Consider the following 20,661-nt stretch of genomic DNA (forward strand, 5'->3'; position numbering starts at 1 on the left):
ATCACAAGGACTGAGAGTGTATGCGTGCTCATGTGTGTGTGAGTCTCACCTTACGAAGTCGTCCATTACTGGTTCCCAGAAAAACCACGGTGTGGTTTTGCACGTTGTCCACAGACACTGAACTGAGACCTGGGTATTCAAGCAGAGGAATGGCCCTAAGGGGTCTCCGTAATGCCAATGGGTGCTGCAGGTGGGCTGCACCGCAGTCCAGCTGCTCGGGCTGCAACTAGAATACAAACAGAGTGAGAGAGAAAGATCAATTCTCATCAGCTTTCATATGGAAGCATGACATGAAGATTAGAAGAAGGAGAGAGCTGGGCACAAAAGGAGCAGCGTGGAAAGCAAGTGCTGATAGAAGCTATCACACCGGCGTTGCTCATTCTGCTAAATCACTTTTCAGACATCTCAGTGAATACTTGAAATGGGCTTATAAGGGTCTTCAACACTCATAAGATTTTGCTTTTGTCAAATCCTCAGTGGGCAATGATAAAACATTAGTGCTGCGCTTGGATGAGCACCAGGATCTATTGGGAATTCTCTGAATATTTTAGAGCACACAAGAAAAAAAAAAGAAATTAAGCACACTGGATATTTGTAGAGTCTTTTCCCATGGGCCCTTCTGCTCGAGGCATCGTCTCTCTTATCATAAATTGTGTCTGGCTTTCCCTCAGTGTTGGCCTTCAAACTGTCGACTACAAAAAAGATCACATTTCAACGGCCATGGCTACGTAAATGAGGAAAGACTAACTTTAGTCTGTGAGTGGTAAGTGGGTTGTACTGTAGCAGGAGGAAAAACAAAGCGCACAAATCACTTTGAACTAAGCAGTTGTCTATCTCAAAAAGGGTCTGTGGGCGACCGGAGATGGTATTCAGAAAAACTGGTCACGAGAGGAGTGGCCCCGGGGCCACGGCAAACAAGGCAGTGCCAGCAAGGAGGGCAACTTTCTGACCTGACAGCACAGTGGTGGCGAGACAGTCTCCTTTGACCTCAACTCTGTCAGTCAAAACCACCACAATGAAAATCTGGAATTTCTCTGCATTCCTATGAAACTGTGGAAAGCTTTCATTGCTTGTTATTGTTAGACACCGTGAATCAGACAGCGCTTTTGCAATGCTAAAGTTTCCTTGAGGACATGAGTAGGAAGATTGTAATAAAATACACATGATAATATTTGATCCTGTGCTTGGAACAGAGGAGCTATTTATCGGTCAAACATTGGGCTAAATTTAGAGTTGAACTACAGTCAGAAGCACACACTAAATAAAAATGTCTGGTGTTTTACTGGAAAACATAGTAAACTACTGACCCCTTACAATCCTCACATTTGGTAAAAGGGGAGAGTTGCTGGATATGGGAGTAGTCTCACCCTTCCCACAACCCTCAGTATGGCTCTAGAGGGTCTTTCCAGCTATCATGACCTCTACTCCTAACATGGGAGATCCTTTCCTCGAGTCAACAGCTTGAGGGTTAAAGAGGATAACTGTTCGTAAGCATAAATGGAAACTGTCAGAGAGTAGCAGCAGACATGAGGGAGTAAATCTTATTGCAGCCTGAACAACTGTAATGGCCAAGAGGATTCCTAAATCTACAGCAGGTTTATTGGAGGAGCACGTTTTGGCACCCAGTATTACTTAGAAAACGAGGAGATAAGAAATAAAAACATATGAAATAATGATGCAGAAAATATCTCAGTGACGCTGACTTATTTTTTTCTCACTTTCATGTCAAGAAATGGATAAACTAAGTTTCGTTTTCAGCAAAGCTTATGCGATTTTTTAGAGTGGGTTTTATTTGACAGAATGTATATATTTCATTAACATGGCAGCTTAAAATCAGATCAAATTATTACATAAATTAAGTATTTTTATATTGCCTAATTAAATGTGTACAACGCCCTTACCACAAGGTTTCCCTTCTGGATGCAGGCTGAACCGGAGCCCTGTATCACGCTGTCCAGCACCTGAACGTCGCTGCTGGGAGAGTTTGAGCAGTTCCTGCGGCCTTGCCGTATCTCCTCCTCGATGTCTCCAAACTTGAAAGCGCAAAGTGCAGACTTTCTGTCTCCCTTAGAAAACACTCCAAACAAGTACGGCTCGGGGCTTTTCCCATCACCTGCGTGGATCTCCGTGGGGTACACGGACAACACCCGGTTGTAAATGTTCCCGTTAAATCCACACTGTAAAGGCATCTGGATGTAGGATTCAGTGAGCTTCCTGCTCTCTGGCCCGGTGGGTTTTCGGGGGTTCTCGGTGTCCAGGCATATCCTCGCGAGGATGCTGTTGGGCTGGCTCTCCTTGTGGCCCATTTTCGCATCATTATTGAAGGCAATATATGAATAAGTCTTCTGGATGAACGCGTGTACGAAGTTCAGTTTATTTTTGGTTTTAACCTCTTGTTTGATCTTGAATACATTATCCTCGGAAGGGTTAATGTCATAGGTGAAAAGTCTGGATAAATCCTTGATGTTCAAGGAGCGGATGGCGATCTCCGGGGTGTTTTCAAAACGCAGATCTTCTTTGCTGTGGTTTTTGGGGAAAAACTGGGTTCCAGCCCCTGTGTATGTCGCCCCAACCAGAAGCCGGGTGCTTCCCCCGTGGCTTTTGAAGATGAGCCCCACGGTGGATGCGTTCGGATGATTGGCAGCGATGTTCAGCATGCTGGGGAAAACAGTCTTCTCACCCTGGGGTGGGAACTCCACCGCTATCTCTGAAATATTCTCAATTTTTCTGAGCTCACAGAAGCCTTGATACACGGATCCGCACACAACCACGATCCCTTGCTCCCGGTCCAGTTTCAGGAGCTTGTTGTAATTGTCAGTGAGGGATTTGGGATGCTCGCAGGGAGCCTGGGGAAGCTGTGGCGCATGGCACAACAGGTTGTCCTCCACCGGTCCAGTCCTCTTCTCCACTTCAGCTGTCAAGGTCCCATTCAGCTGGTAAATTGTGTTAACAGTAGCCAGGTAGACTCTTCTGGACACTGGATCCACCACGAAGTTATTGGTCTGATTTGGAGACGCGAAAGCCTGTTGGATGTGCAGCGCGCTGGCACTCCGGCGCGTCTCCAAAGCCAGGACGCCGAGAAGCAGGACGGCTATCTCTATCGAAGGAGGCATTTTTCCTTCTGACCGGCTTCCGCGTGTTCTGTGCCGAGGGGTGCATTGAGCAAAGACAAAAATGTGTGTTTGTTCCTACTGCGACAACCCGAGAGGAAAGACTGTTTCCTGCTCAACGCCTAAACCCACAGTGACGCGATAAGCGAGTCGTGCTTCCTTTTCAGGCTGCCTCCTCTGTCCCTCTCTGCCTATCGTGCAGCTCAGCAGTCACTCTCCTGGGGCACACTGAGCCACACCGCCGGGGTGATATTTTAATCATCTTGACAGAATAGACAACAAGGAATAAATAGTTCCAATTGATTTGGTGTTGTGGATTTTCTGGACATCGCCGCACAAAGAACAAACTTATTTTGAGTCAGGTTTCAGCGCTGGTTATTTAAAAATATATATATTTATATTTATTTATAAGCAAAGCATTCTTCGATTACAAATATTAGTAAAGCTGGACTTTGCTGCGAGCATGGGGCGTTAACTCATTAACCCTGAAAAATGGCACTGCCTCCCTCTTAATGGAACGTCCCATCAAAGCGCTCTGTCAGCCCAGTCAGCTGTGATTGATCTTCGTTCGTTGATTAGATCCTGATTCCTTTCAATCACTCAGGTACAATAACTATTATTTAAGACATAATGTGAAGTCGTGCCATATGAAGTCATAATGATCATCTTCCTTTCAAGGTGAGCCACTTGATGAGTCTCCACCCGTGCGTGGTTCCGCTCATCTTGGGGTTAATGGCGGGTCACAAGCCCACCTCCTGTGCTTCCCAGTCCCTCGGCTCTCAGATTAGTTCTGCAGATCCGGAGGGTTTCGTTTTGGGCACATACGGCACGGTAAAGACCGTGAAAGTGCTACCAGATGGGCACATCAGCACACCTTTCCGGTTTTTGACATTCACATCTATCCAACACTGCTTTTGCACGTTTTACCTCATAAATATTCAAGCGCAACACATGTGCCCCCACTCAAAAATGCACGAATATGGTTAGCATTTTTTTCCCCTTTTTTTGCTTTCTCGACGGAGTGTGCATATGCTCACATCTCTGAATAGAAATGAACGACTCCTAGTCGGGGAAAGACAACAAGTGAGTCAGACGCTGCATAAATCAGTTTGCAGGGGAGCCCGAGAAAAGTGTTATCTCTGAATACATGAAATAATTAAAGTTGATGCTAAATCGCGAGCAATCGCTTGTGCCTATTTACTGCGTGCTCCTCTGGGGGACAAACCCACTCTCTCTCCACACCCTCCCACCCCAACCCCCAGTCACTACTTGCTGCTTTCAGTCGGGTAGATAAGTGCGCTCCGTGTTTACCTTGGCGCACAGCCATGCGCATCAAATCTGGCAGTGTAGAAAAGGAGCAAAGTGCTCTGATAAAGTGCAATATAATGACCCCCCCAAGTGCAGAGCACAATGAATGAGCCAAATAGTCTCGACACAGTGCGCGTGCATGTAAGTGCGGACTTTCGTCAGGGAGTAGGGAGCCAGCGGCTACAATGAGGTCTGGCAGGGATGCAGGGACAAGGCGCAGTCTGGGGCAGAACTGTCAGCATCAAATATCCATAGTGAGGCGTGACCGCTGCGGTTTGGTGCTGCTCAATCAAGAAAACGACACTGAACCGAATTAGGCTCAATGTGTGAATGCATTACAGTGGAATAAAGTGTGGGTACACCCGATCTCCCGTTTGTAATAAAACAATATCCGTTGCTGCACAAGCTAACTTTTGGCATTTAAGACCCCCTCCTCAGAACCTGTTTCCTTCCTGATAAGGAGTCACACCTCTTCTCCCCACCCTTAGAGCATACCATTCAAACAAACTGAGCAGTGCTTTCAAACTGAAGAAACGTCAAGGCTTTTCCAGGTAAACGATCTCCATCTAGCGGTCATGAAACGCATCTGCAAGATGACTTAAAAGCACACTTCCCACTACAAACACTGCAAAGAAACATCAGACACACAAGAAAATAAATAAATAAAAAGGAAACAGGTCTTTTGAAGAAATACGGAATGTGCATGAATTAGTCAGGAATGCACTTTATTTATTCCACACTTAGAAAAGGACATCAGAAGGCACTGAAGTGGTTTAGCACACAACCCAAGATCAGAGGTGCTGCTGCAAGGACAAGCTAAAGTCAAAGGTCAGCTCACTCCCAACTTGACTATTGTACCTTTGATTACGCATCACTGACAGATCAATAAATCTGCCTACTGCGTTCAACTTGAGAGGAATCAAGTTTACTCACATTTTGACAAAAAAATGCACTGAATTTCCTTGTTTTTTTATTTCCTGTAGAAAAGCATGTCAGCAGTTTCAACCTGCATCAGCGCTTCTCTTCTCAGAGAGTGTCAACCTTTGTAGTCTCTATCAAAGGCCTGACCTACATGCTATCTATCAGTGTGCTAAAGTGCAGCTGTACAGTTCAAATGATCACAATGTCTGTTAGGAAATCAGCTTCTTGGCATTAAATACAGTGCAGACTAGTTAACGTGCTAGGTCATCTTGTAGTGTCCTTGACTAGGTTAGAAAGTGAGTGAGTAAAAGAGAGGCCGAATGCCGAGCCAAGGAGCTGTACTCATGGAAGCAAAATGTGTAGAAACACACTACTGAGCATCTGGAGGCAAGGTCATGTTCAGATTGCGAATTACTTTCCCCCTTACAAAAGTTGCATCTTCCAAAGACATTCTGGCAAGACATTCATGACATATCTGGAAAGAAGCCACAGCTGCTGCTTGGACCTTTTGGGTGCTTAGGCATCCCTGGGCTAACTTCAGTTTGGCACTGGGTGATAACACCTTGAGATAGAGATACAGTGCGTTCATTTAAAAAAAAAAAAAAAAGAAAGAAAGAAAGAAAGAAAGAAAGAAAGAAAAGATAATACGCAGGGAGACTGTGTCAGTAGTATAAAGTCACATACAGGCAATGTGCATTTGACTGGCATGGCAGTGGAGATGACTTGCACTGTAGATATGAAGCAGCAGCATTCACGATGGTTCTGAGACAGAACTGGAAAAGCACCAGTGGTCTCCCTTTCTTTCTTAACTTGATCACATCATAATGGTGGGGTGGGAGGCCAATTGTCCTGGCAACCTAATTTTACTTGGACAACAGCCCTTTATCATCGCTTTTAAAAGTAAATCTGCTTTGAAGTAATTTTCTTAATGACAACGTGCAGCACTGTATACAAGTTACAAATATGGCAGGCGCTAGACAGCAGCCAGATGTTCTCTGTAGTATTCGTGTGCTGTTTTTATGGTGGGCACACCATCTCAGCTTTCTCCTCTAGAGTCTTTGTGCCATTCATTATCTTCCCTATTTTCAACATGTTCTTTTTTTAACTTTAAAAAAGTAAATGCGATCTTTGCCATTAGAAATTGTAAGTCAGCATGACGCTCATTCCTTCAAAATGTTCTATCTGAACAAATTTCATCACAGCAAGAAAGGTGAAACTTCCAGGAAGGTTTTTCAGCCATGGTTCAAAACTACTAATCACAGCTAAGTAAAAGTTCTCTTCCTAAATGCAATCAACCACATTCTCACATTTGCATGTCTCTACAATTTGTGGCAGCTCTCCAGCCCAGTTTCCTGACTAAACTCCCCTTTGTGTAGAGTGAGAGGAGTGTAATGCTACATGGTACTGAATAAAATAACATTGAAAATAAAATAATATTATTAGAAATAACATTATAATTGATTAAACTCTAAAAGGTAAAAACAGTACAATACTGCATTCTGTGAGGGATAACAACACAAATGTTCATTTTAAAAATGTAAACAGTCTTGTCCTTCCTAAATGTGAATGTTCTCTTCTTCACTCTGACGCTTGCTCTTTATCCAGGCCGCTTCCGAATGTGCTCAGTTGAACCGACTGCAGACTGCAGCTACAGTTACATTGCTTGTTGTCACCAAAGCAACATGTGCTGGATGTAATCTGGTCATCCTGGGGGCTGCAGTGCACGGTGCGTATAACCCGAGAGAGCGTCCCAGTTTCTCCACAAGAAGGCCAGCAGGAGGATGAAGAGGAGGGTGGAGAGCGAGCGTGAGCGCGTCTTCATCAGAGGGACCACACAGTTGGCCACAGTTGAAACAAAGACCAGAAGGACAGCCATTAGGGCCAGCAGCACATTGATAAGTTTTCCCAGGAGGGTCCGGGCTGTGGCATTTTCCAACCCCTCCAACTGGACGACCTGCTGTTGCTGCTGCTGGAGCTCCATCTTAGAGATCCTGGTTTGACAGGCCTCCAAAGCCTCCTGTAGAGGACGCCGAGAGGAAATACAGTCAGCTTAGTCACCAGTTTCATAGACAAAAACTAATCCAAAGCACAATAGCAAGATACTGATCGTTTTACTGTGATTTAAAGTCAGATATGATTTTGCCTTTCCTTTGTTCTCATGTGTGGAAAAACACTGAACAAAAACATAAAAACTTCTCACTTGCTGGAGTGCAGCCTTCTATACTTTTGATTATTTTAAATAGACTCAGGGATCACATTAGACCACTTTGAAGTGCTTTTAATCATGTTTGTTTGTAACTGTAATTGATAAGTTATCCAAAAACATTTAAATATCCTGTACATTATCGATACATGTTACCCATCAGAGATTTTCAGACATTTTCTTCAGCAGCTATGCTGATGACACTAAACTTAATGTGGCTGTTTATCCTGAGGACACAGGACCAACTGATCTCTGTTTAAATGTACCTTAAACCTTCAAATTCTGAATGCAACAAAACTTCTTACAGCTCAACCAGGATAAAATTAAAATTGTATTCAATGATTTGAAAGCTCAAAGAGAGAAACTGCTCTCAAAATTTGGGTTCCTTAAAACTGACTCCAAGTCAACAATCAAAGTGCGATCTCCTACTGATCTCATCTTTAGGGCTCACATGAAATCGATCCTTTATCAAAAATGTAAAGAGCGCCCATTTCTCTCTCACAGAGAAAGTGTTGCAAGCCTTTTTCATCAAGCAGGCAAATGTGTCACAACTCTGCAGCCTAATGCGTCTCAGGAGGAGCGTTTTAAATTACACAAGCTTTTTAAATGAGCAATAAGTTCATTTTATCTTGCATCATTTAAGTATAGCTGCTTTTTCAGTGATCCTATTTTATTAGCTTAACTTTATTGTACTTATATTGCTTATCCAATTTTACTTTATGATGTTTTGTTTTTTTTAACCTATTTGATCTAGATTTTAATCTAGTTTTATTGCTTTTATTACAGCATTTATTACAGCATTTATTACATCCTGTTACTGAAATTTCAGTCATCTGTGAAGCACCTCAGACTCCACCCATTTCAATGAAAGGTGTTTTACAAATAAAGTGACTGTTGGTGATTGATTGTATAAACATGATTTGAAGCCAAAACCTTCTGTTAGGTTTCAAAGTAGGTGCTGACTGCACATTTCATGGCTCTCTACCACCCCCTGCTGTGTAGGAAGGGAAAAACTTTTTTCACGCTTCATGTTGCTCTGTTATGAGCAACATGAAGCGTGAAAAAAAAAGTTTTATGCAGGGACACAAAACACACACACCTTAGCCTTTATGGAGAAGAGGAAAGGATGCGAGTAATGTGAGACATTTTCAGGGGATGGTTAAAGTTTTGAAAAAAACAAAACAAAACAGCAAAGCAGATGGACAGACCAGGGCCTTGAACTCATCTCCTTGTGTACAGAGTCAACACAGACATTTAGATAAGGCCGTTAACTGATGGAGGGTTTGTGCACGCCTTACTAGTGCTTAAGACAGGAAGGTAGAGAGGCCAGCCACTTCCATTATTTCAACACAGGCCCATTTTAGCTCTGGGAGGTCCAGCGTGCAAGCCATAAGTGGTCAGAATAAAATGCAATGCTGCAAAAGTGATAATAAGGCTCAATGCATTCTAAAATGTAATTACTCTGCTGCAGCTGCTTTGACACTCTTAAAGCCCAATTCACACAGGACTAACATAACAGTGGACCCCTATTAATATGGAATAATTGCAGCGGCCTTCTGTGATCTCAGTCTGGTATGATTTTGTCATGTTCGTCATTTGCAAAGCGAAAAAAAAAAAAAATTCCACCAAAAATGATCTACTGTATTGTGCCAAACACAGAGGTCCTGTAATAACATAATTTCAGTGTGAATTGCTATTTTGGTGAATTCAGCTAATTACATTTTGGACAGCATTTTAGATTCAAATTCACTTGGGCTGGTGTCAGTACACAGTGTGGTGACCCAGTCATAGAACAAACAGGTTTAAATCAATCAGAAAGGTGTGCCAGAACATTTTTTTTGTTCAACATTTATTATGTGGCAGCCTGTTTTAGTGAAATCAGGTCTGTAGCTGCCGATTGCAGCTGTTCCAATAAAACGCAGACTTTGCCTATTTGGTGCGAATGTGTTGCACAAAAAACAGGCGTGGCGGCTGATTTTTAAAATCATACGAGGGCCTCTGATAAAACTAATCTGGCATGTCACTTGCCGATGATGGAGGCATTAGTAACAAAAATGGTTGTGAAACAAAAGCACTGCTATGAAAAAACCCCACCTATACACTACAACAGGTCTCACATTTCTCTATGAACTCATAATTATGTCACCAGTTAAGATACTATTTTTAACCTTCCTCGAGGATGACATCTGCCCTTAAATACCTGTAACAGCGACTGTCAACACAGTGACATTTTTCATGTTTACAATCTACCTTCTGCCACCTTAATTTATTCAGGTCTCTTTTTTTTATATTTACATTGCATTTACATTTGTTTCGCATTTTTCCTCCTTGTTTTTTTTCTGTTTTGCAGATAGAGTTTGGTTCTCTAATAGACAAACTAAAAAGCCTCATTAGACAAATCTGTGTGACAGTGAGAGATGTCGTCACTGGTGTGCATTTATCAGTTGTTTTGCAGTGCTTTGTTATCTATCATTACTATGTTGTAATCACTACCATTCCTCATGCATATCTGTTAATCAACATGAAACTGCTTATCATGATAAAAATGGGTGCTGGTGCCGGTGCTTGCTGACATTATCTTGAACTACAAACCTGGATGTCTCTGGCTCTTTCGTAGGACTGGTAGGCGATCTTCTCCTCCATGCTGGCCAGCTCCTGTTTAAGGTTGAGGATCTCATTCTGGTGAAGTTCTGTGAGATCGTTGAGCTGCTCCTCCAGACGCTCACACCTGAGCGCATGCGTAAGTAAAAGAAGCACACACGAACACATGTGAGAGTCTGTGGCATAATTAGCTTAGACAAAGAAACACACGCAGGAATTAGTAGAAATAGACCCTGAGGGCATTTGGCCACATGGCACCTGACTGAGCTGATGACTCGCCCTGGCAAGATTAGGATATGCTTGCTCATCTGCTGATTCAACTGGCCTATCACAAGAGACTCAGCAGTATTAGACTGGCCAATGGAATGTGGGCCCAACAAGAGGAGATGGATCTATACTGCTGTTTATTTTGGCAGGCAAATAAAGCTTGATGGACAGCAAAGGACAAGAATAGACATGGGTCAACTTGACTGTTTCTTATTTTTAAGATGATTTAACAGGTTGGTATAATATCCGGAAAACAGTATATAATGGATGATGACACATAATTTATAAGTTTTACCTGTCTTTTTTAATGTTTAGAAATGATTCCTTTACAAATGTCCACTATGAAATAACTGTGGATATGTTATGGGTGGATTCAGCTCCTGAGGAGTTTTTAGCAGCATTACTGGTTTCTGGATGGAGTACTCCCTCCCCTGGGGAGGGTGAAAATAGCTCCTTAGATGCCATTTGTCTCTGTTGGCAATTTTAATCTAAGAGGGCAAACAGATCACTCTGAACTTGGACATTTTAGGAAGAAAAATGTGGATGTTTCTTTTTCTATTCAAGCTGCTCATTAGATCTGATCTCAGTCCTTGTGCCCTGTTGTTTTAAAGCTCATGCACTTTTGTGCTGTTCTCGGCTTACATGCCAACTGCTGCTTTGAGAATGAGTATAAAAGAATTTGTGCTGTTCTGATGTTAATGTTGATGAACTGTAGGTAAAAGGTTTCTTATCTATTGTGAGCTAATGCTGTTAATGTTGGTAAAATCTCTCTAATGCACAAGCAGGCCAAGTGTTCCTTGAAATGATGAATAGCAATATGAATAACTAAGATGGTTCCAGAGAAGTGTTTCTAACTATAGCAGGTTATTCCTGATTACGCACTGTTGACATTCGCGGGGATTTCTCCTGTTACACACTCAGGCACGTATGGTACAAACATTCTGGTAAGTTCTACTTTTTTTTTCTCTTTACCTGAAGCGTTCTTCCTGCAGTGCTTGCATAACAACTGTGTAGTCTCTTTGATAATGGCTCTTCAAACCTTCCAGGCTCTCCTCTAGCCTTGCCTGGCCATCTCTCAACTCCTGCACCTCCTGCAGCAGCATGTCAAAGCTGGAACTCTGACTCCTCTCCAGTGTGTTTCCCTTGGAACTGGGGGGACCCCCAGGGGCCCCTGTTGTGCTATTAGCCCCCACTGAGCCTGACGTAGCACTTGAGCAGTCATCCTCACTGCCATACTTCGGACTGGACTGGAAGTGATGCCCAGCGCTTCCCAGGGAACGTCCGCCAGTACTTGTCACACCTTCTTCTACTGAAGGGTCATCCAGAGAGTCTTTAAGTGAAGGGATGTTATCAGCACTCCCGAATTTGTTGCGAATAAGGGAGGCGATCCCTCGTGGTTTGGAGACGACTGCACCAGCAGCAGAGTGGGTAGCCTGTGAGAAGCTGGAGAGGCCACCCTTAACGCTATCCACCACGCCCTCGCTGAAGCCTGTGACTTTGGCTCCGACATCCTTCAGGCCCTGCTGCATGTCCCGCAGAACATCCTTGGGTTGGCGTGGGATACCGTTGTGTTCTGCTTCTCGCAGCCTCCGGTGGTAGTGCTCCAGTTTCCTTTGCAGCTGCTGGATGGTCTGTGCCGACTTCTGGTTCTTTTTCTCAAAAACCTGACAGCCACAGAACAGGAATTTATTAGTCAGTGAAATGCAAATTAGTCCACAATAATCCACTTAAAATATATTTAGAAAGTTCCCTCCCTGCCTCTGAGGAAAAACCAAGGTAAAAAACTGATCAAACAGGTTTGGTGTTTATGCACTAATTGTGATCTAATCTCGCCAGCCTACTAAAAACACAAGGCAATGAGGTGCTGGCTTTAATATAAAAAAAAAATCTAACAATGATTCCTCGTTTCACCTGTTTGATGCGTGTGCTTTGCTGTTTGTCGGCGTTGTTGGCCAGTTTGAGGTATTCAGCAACATTGTCATCCCTGGCTGTCTGCTCGATCTTAATCTGCTCTGTGAGCTTGAGGATTTTCTGTTGCAGCTGGGCGATGGCCTGCTTGGTGCGGTGAGGGTCTGGGGTGATATCCTCACCCCCCTGGAACGAACTGTCTGCCCCACATGAAACAGACAGGGGTGCCTGGCCCAGGCCAGTTATTTCCAGCCGGTCGATCTGAAGCGATGAAAGAGGAAAAAAGACAGAGATTGAAGTACATGAACGGTGAGGGAAGAAAACAAGGATTTGAGAGGAAAACATAAAAGGGAGTGAGGCAGGGAGGAAAATGGATGAGTTGCAATATATGAGTTTTTGGTCATTTTGCTGACATGTTGAAAAAAAAAAAGGAAGCTTCTGCATTTTTGTAGCATGCAGACTGGAACGAGACTAATTGAGTGGGTTGAACAGGTCACTTGCGGTCAGTTTAACTAAAGAGGAAGATGCCAAGTAAGTTGTTTTTTTATTCAGGGACTTGCAAAGAAATGAAAGTTAAGGAAAAATAACTTTTGTCATTTTCAGCACATCCACAGAAAACTTAACTCGAAAAACCTGGTCTCTGATTTTGTTGTTCTGGAAGCCAAACCCCCCCCAAAAACCAAAAAAACAAAGCAGGACAGGACTAGCAGGATATTAGATTTGGGTTTAAAGCAATTTCACAGATTTGTCTGTTTTGTTTTTCAAAATGACCCGATTTTATCAACAGACCACGAAACATCTGCACAAAATCCAAACACCATCTAAATTGTGTTTCCCTCAATTTTTCTAAAACTAGACCACCCTATCTGAGACGATGATGAATCTAACACCTTCAATCACAGGTCGCTGGTGTGATTCATTTCCTCAAACACCTCAGGGGAAGAACATTGCCAAGCCTTTGGGAGAGACTGTGATGAAAATATTCTTCTCATCACTTAGTATTCACACAAAATAATCATCTGGACCTCACATCACACCATGGGGGCTCAGGAAGCACAGCAAACTTACACACACACATAACATAAGGGAGTTACACGCACTGGTTATTCATCCGAGTATTTACTACTCAAATCCCCCCTACTGCCACACCATAACCGGTAGAAACCAAAACACCGGAGGCTCACCTGTATTCTGAGCGGCATGACTAATGGATGACAGATGCAATAGTCAACGCATCCGGGAGAAACTAAAGCTCCCGATTAATCACTTTCCTTGTAAACATTGAACAAGAATACAAAAAGAGCACCGAAAAACCTCTATCGTTAATAATAAAAAAAAAACAGTAAAACGAATAAAACATGCGCAAAAAAGCGGCGCTCACCTTTCCGTTGGTCAAACGGAGGACTTTTTCCCAGTGCATTGTCCACACAGTGAAAGCGAGCTGTGCTTTTTCATCTGTTCTGCTCACACTTTCGTTAAAGTGTAATTGTATAAAAACCCCCTCAACGACTCAGTGAAGTTTCGCTCTGTAAGCTCCTGCCACTCCAGCTCTACCGGCGACTTGTTGTGAAAGTTGAAGCACACCTGAAACTCAGTGTACTTGGCAGCGCCTGAAGCTCCGCCCCCTTCCCCACTCCCTTTTCTGAGGGCGATGACATCATCCCTCTAGCAGCTGTCAAAGACAGCGCGGTGCATTACCTGGGACCTTTTCTTATACCTCGTGACTGAATTTGCAAAAATAAACACAGTTGGGAGCCTTACAATAGATCAGGCCACAAAAGCTTTGTCTGTGATTATTTGAAACAACTGATCTGGATCAGTTCTTTGTTGTTGCTGATTAAGTAGTAACTTTTTAACCTACTTTTTACTCAAGTACTGTTAAAACGAGTTCTAGAGAATTTCAGCTTCATGATACCTCAGTAGTTTTTCTTCCAATACATTCATTTTAAAACTCTAGTTAGTATTTGCTGTGCAGATTTTACATATTTTTTTCATACTCAGGAAGAAATTGTTATAATTTACTCTAGTGTGACCAACAGTAAGTTGTACTTACACATAAGGTTGTGGTAAAATGTTTACATACACTCATTGTGGGCATGAGTGTCAAAGTAATTTTGGGCTTTTAATTATTTCTTTAAACTGTTCTTTTTCCAGGGTGGAATGATTGTACAGCATACATCTTTAATTGCTTTAAAAAACAAGAATTATATTCTGTTTTTTCCTCTAATCTATACAGGGTCAGGCATATACATATAGGATCAAAAGTAAACATACATGCCTACTAATATTTGTTTATATATCCTTTGCAAGTGCATCTCAACCAGACACCTTTTGTAGTCATTAACAACCTTCTCGCTGGATATTTGAGCACTCTTAGCAGAATTGATTCATTTAAAATTGTTGGTTTCCTCTCCCCAAAGGCGGGGCTTATGGGAGACCATTCAAGAGGTTACTCCTCCAAACATGCCTCTTGTCCCTGTGACTAAATAGTTCAATCTTTGTCTCATCTGACTATAAAACTTTTCTCTAGAAGGAATCTGACTTGTCCATGTGGACAGCTGCAAATTTCAGTCGAGCTTGAAGGTATCGGTTTTGACCTTTCTTGATCTGGATATTCTAAATAGTATGTTACGTCCTGGCCTAGGGGTTAAAAAAAATGACAGAAATGGGTAAAAAATATTTGAGATCAGAAATTTAAGAGGTTGTGTAGGGAAAACTAAGAGTCTGGACTGTCTGTCATAGAGGAGTACTTAATGGCAAGAAAAACTAGTTAGACGTCCCTTTACAACAGCACGTGCACGCGCATGCACACACACACACCCAAGGGCACATTCCTCTGAGTACTGGTCAAAATTACCAGCAAGAAAACAACAAATTTAAACTTGTTCGCCGACTGGTTTTAAAATCAAGTGGGCTTTATATTGTGTTGATGACTATGTGGCTACATTAAGCAGAAGAAGACACATCTATGAGTCCATTTAACCGGCACATTGTGTACGTACAGTAAGTCTAATCATTATTAAAGCTTCCTGACATCAAGCCAAGGTGATCGAGTGAGCTGGAGAAGTGGAATAGCCTGCTGGGCAAGCACAGAGAGTATGAACAGGTTTCGGAGGAGCACCTGGTCTGTTCATGGCCATAAACAAAGCAGTATTGATAACCTTATAAGAGCGAGCATGAATGAAGCACACACGCTTGATTTGGTTTTCCCCTTTTTCTTCCAGGTGACACAATAACTGCATAATCAAATGTCTGCCCAGTTACTAAAGATAAAGAGAGCAAAGGACAAATAAGCAGTATACTTTGTACTGGAGGACCCTGCAGTGCAGCACAGATAGATTTCAGACATTGTGATAAGAAGCCCTAGTGACCTGTACACACTGGCACCAAACCAACGTACTGATCTAAAAAAAAAACCCGAATTACTATCAGCACATTTCTTCTGTTAGGTAAAGCGAAGAAACCAGTTCAAGCAGTAATGATCAGCTGTGTGCTTTCCCGGCTCTAAAGACAGGTCACGGATCCGCCATGACTGGCCACTGGAAGATATGATCTAATATTACCACACACATAGCAAAGCAATGCTTCATCCCTGGCTTTCAGTTACTAAACAAATCAGCATTGCCTGTACGATCAGTGTCATCTTCAAATGTCTGACTTTTAGTGTGACTAATCATGCAACAAATTAAAGATCATGAGCTGAAGGATCAGGCTAATTTCCCTCAATTAACATAGCCAAACATTTCGATGTGCTGAGCCACTGAAGCAAGAAGTGACACGCACTGCACCACTGGAGTCTGTGCAGCCTAATTAAGGATGTTTTGTGTGTGTGTTTGTAATTTGGGGAGGAGGGTGATTAGACTTTATCAGTTAAAGTGACAAACAAAGGGTTTGTATGGACTTGTCCCCTGCCCTTCAGCTCCTTGCACACACACATGCACACGCACACATACTTCAGAGAAAACCTACTCTACCTATGTCCCAAACCGGGGCCACAGGTTGTTGTGTGTCACAGCCGCTGATCCAGTAAAGCTTGTTAGAGCCATGAAAGGCCACCGCTGACTTAGCATGGATCGACCACAGGCCTGGGAAAAGCCGAGCTAAGCCTAAACACCGAGACCTACGAAGTAAACCTCACACAAATAGGCATTTAGGCAAAAATTTACAAAGCTAATGGTGTTAGATATGCATCACATATAATTAGACACATGCAACAAGAACATCTTGTACTACCCATCTCACTCTCTCTGAACTGCAGAGGACACATGCCCCAAAATCCACTTTGTTCAATGTAGGTCACCGAGCAGAAATTAGACTGTCATACGTCTCTTAACTATTTCTTGTGATCAAAATGTTTCACTTCTCCTTTCTTTCTACACCAGATACATCAGGTGCTCCGTCTGTCTCCTCTGAGTTGAGTTTAATGTGTTTGTTGTTTTGTGAGTTAACTCAGGTGAGATCGGGCACAGCTAGAGTCAGGATGTTCTCGTGGACAAACAGTGGAAATACACACAGTCTAAGGATCTTGTCGCACGCTGATGATATCTACACCCTAACCAGATCAAGGCCAGTGGAATTTAAAACTCCACACTGACCCCGACTGTTGCTTGCTGTTTAAATATGTATGTCTGTCACACTAAATGTTTCAGAATGAAACAAAATTATCTTCCCATTTGTTATGTTTGAGATTCATAGCTTATACAACAGGCTTACGGTATTTTATGTAAACAATACAACACAACGCAACCATGGCACAGCTCACTGTTGTACTTTATGCAAGAAACACCTAAGTGACCTTACCACGTTCTATGTTCCTTGCTGTCAAGTTCAGGTTTTCACTATTTGTGTGTGTGAATGCAAAAGTACAGTACCTTGTTATTCATTAAGCCACGCATTCTAGTTGTGGGCTTCATGTGTTGTTAGTTTGTGTTCCTTAAGAAGCAGCAGTTTCAAATGGCAAGATGCAAAAGTGATACTCCGAGGATGTTGCAACTCCATGTTTCTGAGAAATCTGCTCTGATCCACACCTCTCCTATTATAATATTCCCCGAGGTGCAGAAAAGGTGCCTCCCTTATAATTCAAGTCATATCAGTAAGTTGAGTATGTTATCTACAGAGTCCAATATCCATGAAGGATGAGAACTATTGTAAGAGGGAGGATTTTTAGAGACCCTCTGAGCTATCCCTTTCAGCTCTGTTCATTTTGCACTACGCAGCCGTCGCCTCTCCATTTATATGACTCGTATCTCTCTGACTTTATTAAACACCCTGCATCAAAGCCGATCATCTCTGACTGTCTGAACTTCACACTGCTGATTAGTTGATCTGATCTTTAACCGTACAGCGTAGATATCAGGGAGTGAACACAGTCATCAAAGTAACAGCTTAACAGTACTGAGTGATCTTTGTGGTAGGTTATGTGTGAAATAGGCCTTTAGTGAAACGTTTGCGGGCCCAAAAAGTGTGGTGCTGCATTTAATATTTATTCATTGTAATTTTAATATAAAACATTTGTGCATTGGACTACTATGTGCCACATTTAACCCCAACCCTACTTTCTGCTGCCCTGCATCACCATCTTCTGATTTCAGCTGAAATTGATGATTTGATGAAAATCCACTTGTTGTTTCCTTTAAGTGTATCCAGCGTGGCAACAATGAACCCCATTCACAGGATATGGAAAATTACTAAACTCCATGTGATGCTGAACAAGGGGCAGTTTACTCAACACATGCACTCGCGAATAGCTGAACGCACAAAGTTTCATTACTAATCACTATAATACAGCCAAAGCCTATCAGTGCACACACTAAGGAAAGGAGAGTGCAAAAAAAAGTCTTTTCACTACTGCAAAAACACTTCAGGACAAAATCCTTTTTCAGAGCAAGAGATCTGTGTTTTATTTATTACAGACACAGTGCACACAGCACTCTTATTTTAACTGATATGTAAGCAAGCACCATATCACTATAAACACCTATCCTGTATTCAGCTCACAGTGTTTACAAACATAACAAACAACCTCACACACTATATACACAGGTGGAGACTCACTGTGGTGTTGGGGGTAGGAAGTGGAGAGGTGTCAGCAGTTACCAGGTTAAGGATGACCTCCATGAGTGGGACACGCATGCGTGCAGCTTGGAGTGGAATATTTGTTTGGTCTCTCTATTTGTTTGTGTGTCTCTTGGGGAAAAAATACAGTGAAAGGAAAGGAGAGGAGCCTGGGTCTGGCAGAGCACACATCAGTCAGGACACTTCTCCCAAAAAAGGTCCACTTGACTCAAAGTCCACAGTTGCAAAGACCCCACTGGACAAGGAATTACTGCTGGCTTGATTGAATATCCAGAATCCATAAAATGCTCAATCACTCCAGCAATGTAGCATGACTACCGATAGCTGCAGAGTCTACATTATGTTGTGCTGCTGGTTCACAGGGCTGCTGCTCCTCAAAGCCCATGGACGAAGCTTGAGTTCAAACACACGCTTCAGACAGAGAGCCTATGCAGAGCCAATGCACTTCGACAGGCACGACTCCCACAGAGAGCGTACATTAGTGGAAGAAGAAAGACTCCTCTGGACCAATGAGCCCATCTAACGCAGGTTTGGGGGTGGGTGACAGTACAGAGAATGTTAATCATACGAAGGCTCGCTGCGCTGGATGTAGGCTGGGATAAAAGCAGGGAGAGTTTACTGCGAAGTTAAGCGTTCAAAGCGTCCATCGGGCATAAAATCCTCAGACGGGGGAAAAGAGAGGCAGAGAGGCAGAAACCCAGAGAACGGATGTGAGGGGAGCAAAAGGAGCACAGAAGAAAAAAAGATCCCACCAGGAGCTGTCAGTGAGAGGGAGACGGAGTGAGAGAAGGCGCAAAGGAGAGAGGGGTTGTGAGAAAGCTTCATGAAGGGAGGGAGGGGGGGGCTTTTCTTCTGTTTGAGTTTCTAGGCCAGTTCAGCTCCAAAACATTAGCTAGCTCAGGCAGAAAAAAGGAGAGAGAACTTTTCCATTCCCTCTTTTTAATTATCACAGTTTGATTGTCTCAGCCAATCAGTTTACTGAGTGATCACGCTGTAACAAATCACCTTCTGCTGCCTATGTGCACTAACAGACTGGACTAGATGCTTCTACTGATCAAAAAAGAAAAGGAAAAAAAAAAAACCCCACACTAAACAAAATAACTGTCCAGCAGAAATGCACTAATGCGTGGATAATTCTAGTTTAAGTTGGAGAAATCAAACAACAAGAAAAGACTGACATTATACAGTTGTATGATCATCACAAGGCTGCAATTCAAAAAATATAAGCCTATAATTGGGTCCCTGCGCTACAAAACAGTGGAGTATTGGTAATTTATAGAGAGGATGGCCATAATTAGAGTGCAAAACAGTGTTTGTTAGTAAACAGTCCAGAAGAACTGAGACGGCACACAGTTGTAATTTTGTGTTCAGGTTGATCATTTTCACTGCATTAAAGCACAAATTGGCATCCAAATATACTACAAACACCTTTTTATGAGACTCAGTGTACTTTTCATCAGAATGAAACTGTGGTGTACAATTAGGTAGAAAAAAAAGAAAGAAAAAACAGTGGAAGTAGTGGGTGTAGGGGGAATGGTGTGGAGAGGTACGGCAGGACGAGGGCAACTGAAGACTTCTGTGCCCAAGCCGACAGGAGGAAGAGGGCAACAGGAGCACGAATACAGGCTTTAATGGGAAAGCAGGAGGAGTTTGGGGACCAGAAGAGAGCGGGTAGGAATTAGGGAGAAGAGTGCTTATATAAGAACAAGTCCAACTCGCTGTGAGACGTGTATAGTTGACCCCAGTACTGAATAAAAGGGACACATGGCAGAATCTGTGGTTTCAAATCTGAGCCAAGGCTTTGGAAAATAAAACAGGTTAAACTATATCTGCACATCTGTAGAGCCACTGAATAATAATAATATTTTCCCGTTACTGGCAACCACTCCCATTCAGACAAACAGTATATACTTTTGACTGTCTCTTTAAGTTTTACCTAAAGAAATGGGTAAGTAAACTCTCCCTTAGCATTAAATTACTTTAATAGTGATTACACTGATTTGCTAAAAAATCTGGATTACTAATACCAAGTAATGTTTGCTATAGTGCTGTCAGTTAACCTAGTTTTAGGGTTACTTTTTACTAGGGTAAAAAGTTAACCAGTTAACTACCAGTTACCAGTTAACTAGCTGAGTCTGGCAGTTTTGCAAATAGTAACAAACTTTAAAAAGTAATAATTTAAAGATGGCTGAATCTTCACTTTGGAAAAACCTATAAAAACATGTACAGGGAGCACAAGTACAGACAAATCTTCTTAGAGGCGTCTTA

General features: G+C 42.6%; 2 protein-coding genes across 20 annotated transcripts in view; both read right to left on the reverse strand.

Annotated features, from left to right (window-relative positions):
• Positions 1-3,327, reverse strand: part of plxnd1 (plexin D1) — a 72,222-nt gene extending 68,895 nt beyond the window's left edge. The window contains exons 1-2 of the mRNA XM_005448703.4: positions 1,902-3,327; positions 50-226 (exon numbers count right to left, since the gene is read on the reverse strand). Of these exons, the coding sequence (XP_005448760.1) occupies positions 50-226; positions 1,902-3,113 (1,389 nt within the window). The 5' untranslated portion in view covers positions 3,114-3,327. The remainder of the gene's footprint in view (positions 1-49; positions 227-1,901) is intronic.
• Positions 3,328-5,293: 1,966 nt separating this feature from the next.
• Positions 5,294-20,661, reverse strand: part of tmcc1a (transmembrane and coiled-coil domain family 1a) — a 46,668-nt gene continuing 31,300 nt past the window's right edge. For 15 of the 19 annotated variants that reach the window (XM_013275913.3, XM_013275920.3, XM_013275916.3 and 12 more), the window contains 4 exons: positions 12,322-12,579; positions 11,383-12,074; positions 10,135-10,270; positions 5,294-7,356 (listed from right to left, as the gene is read on the reverse strand). In XM_013275913.3, the coding sequence (XP_013131367.1) occupies positions 7,042-7,356; positions 10,135-10,270; positions 11,383-12,074; positions 12,322-12,579 (1,401 nt within the window). In that variant the 3' untranslated portion in view covers positions 5,294-7,041. Of the gene's footprint in view, positions 7,357-10,134; positions 10,271-11,382; positions 12,075-12,321; positions 12,580-13,699; positions 14,078-17,189; positions 17,229-18,372; positions 19,163-20,661 lie in introns of those variants that run through there. The other 4 variants (XM_025901603.1, XM_013275927.3, XM_013275930.3 and 1 more) reach the window with 4 other exon arrangements.

This window comes from Oreochromis niloticus, linkage group LG20, assembly GCF_001858045.2.
Source record: "Oreochromis niloticus isolate F11D_XX linkage group LG20, O_niloticus_UMD_NMBU, whole genome shotgun sequence".
Lineage (NCBI taxonomy): Eukaryota > Metazoa > Chordata > Actinopteri > Cichliformes > Cichlidae > Oreochromis > Oreochromis niloticus.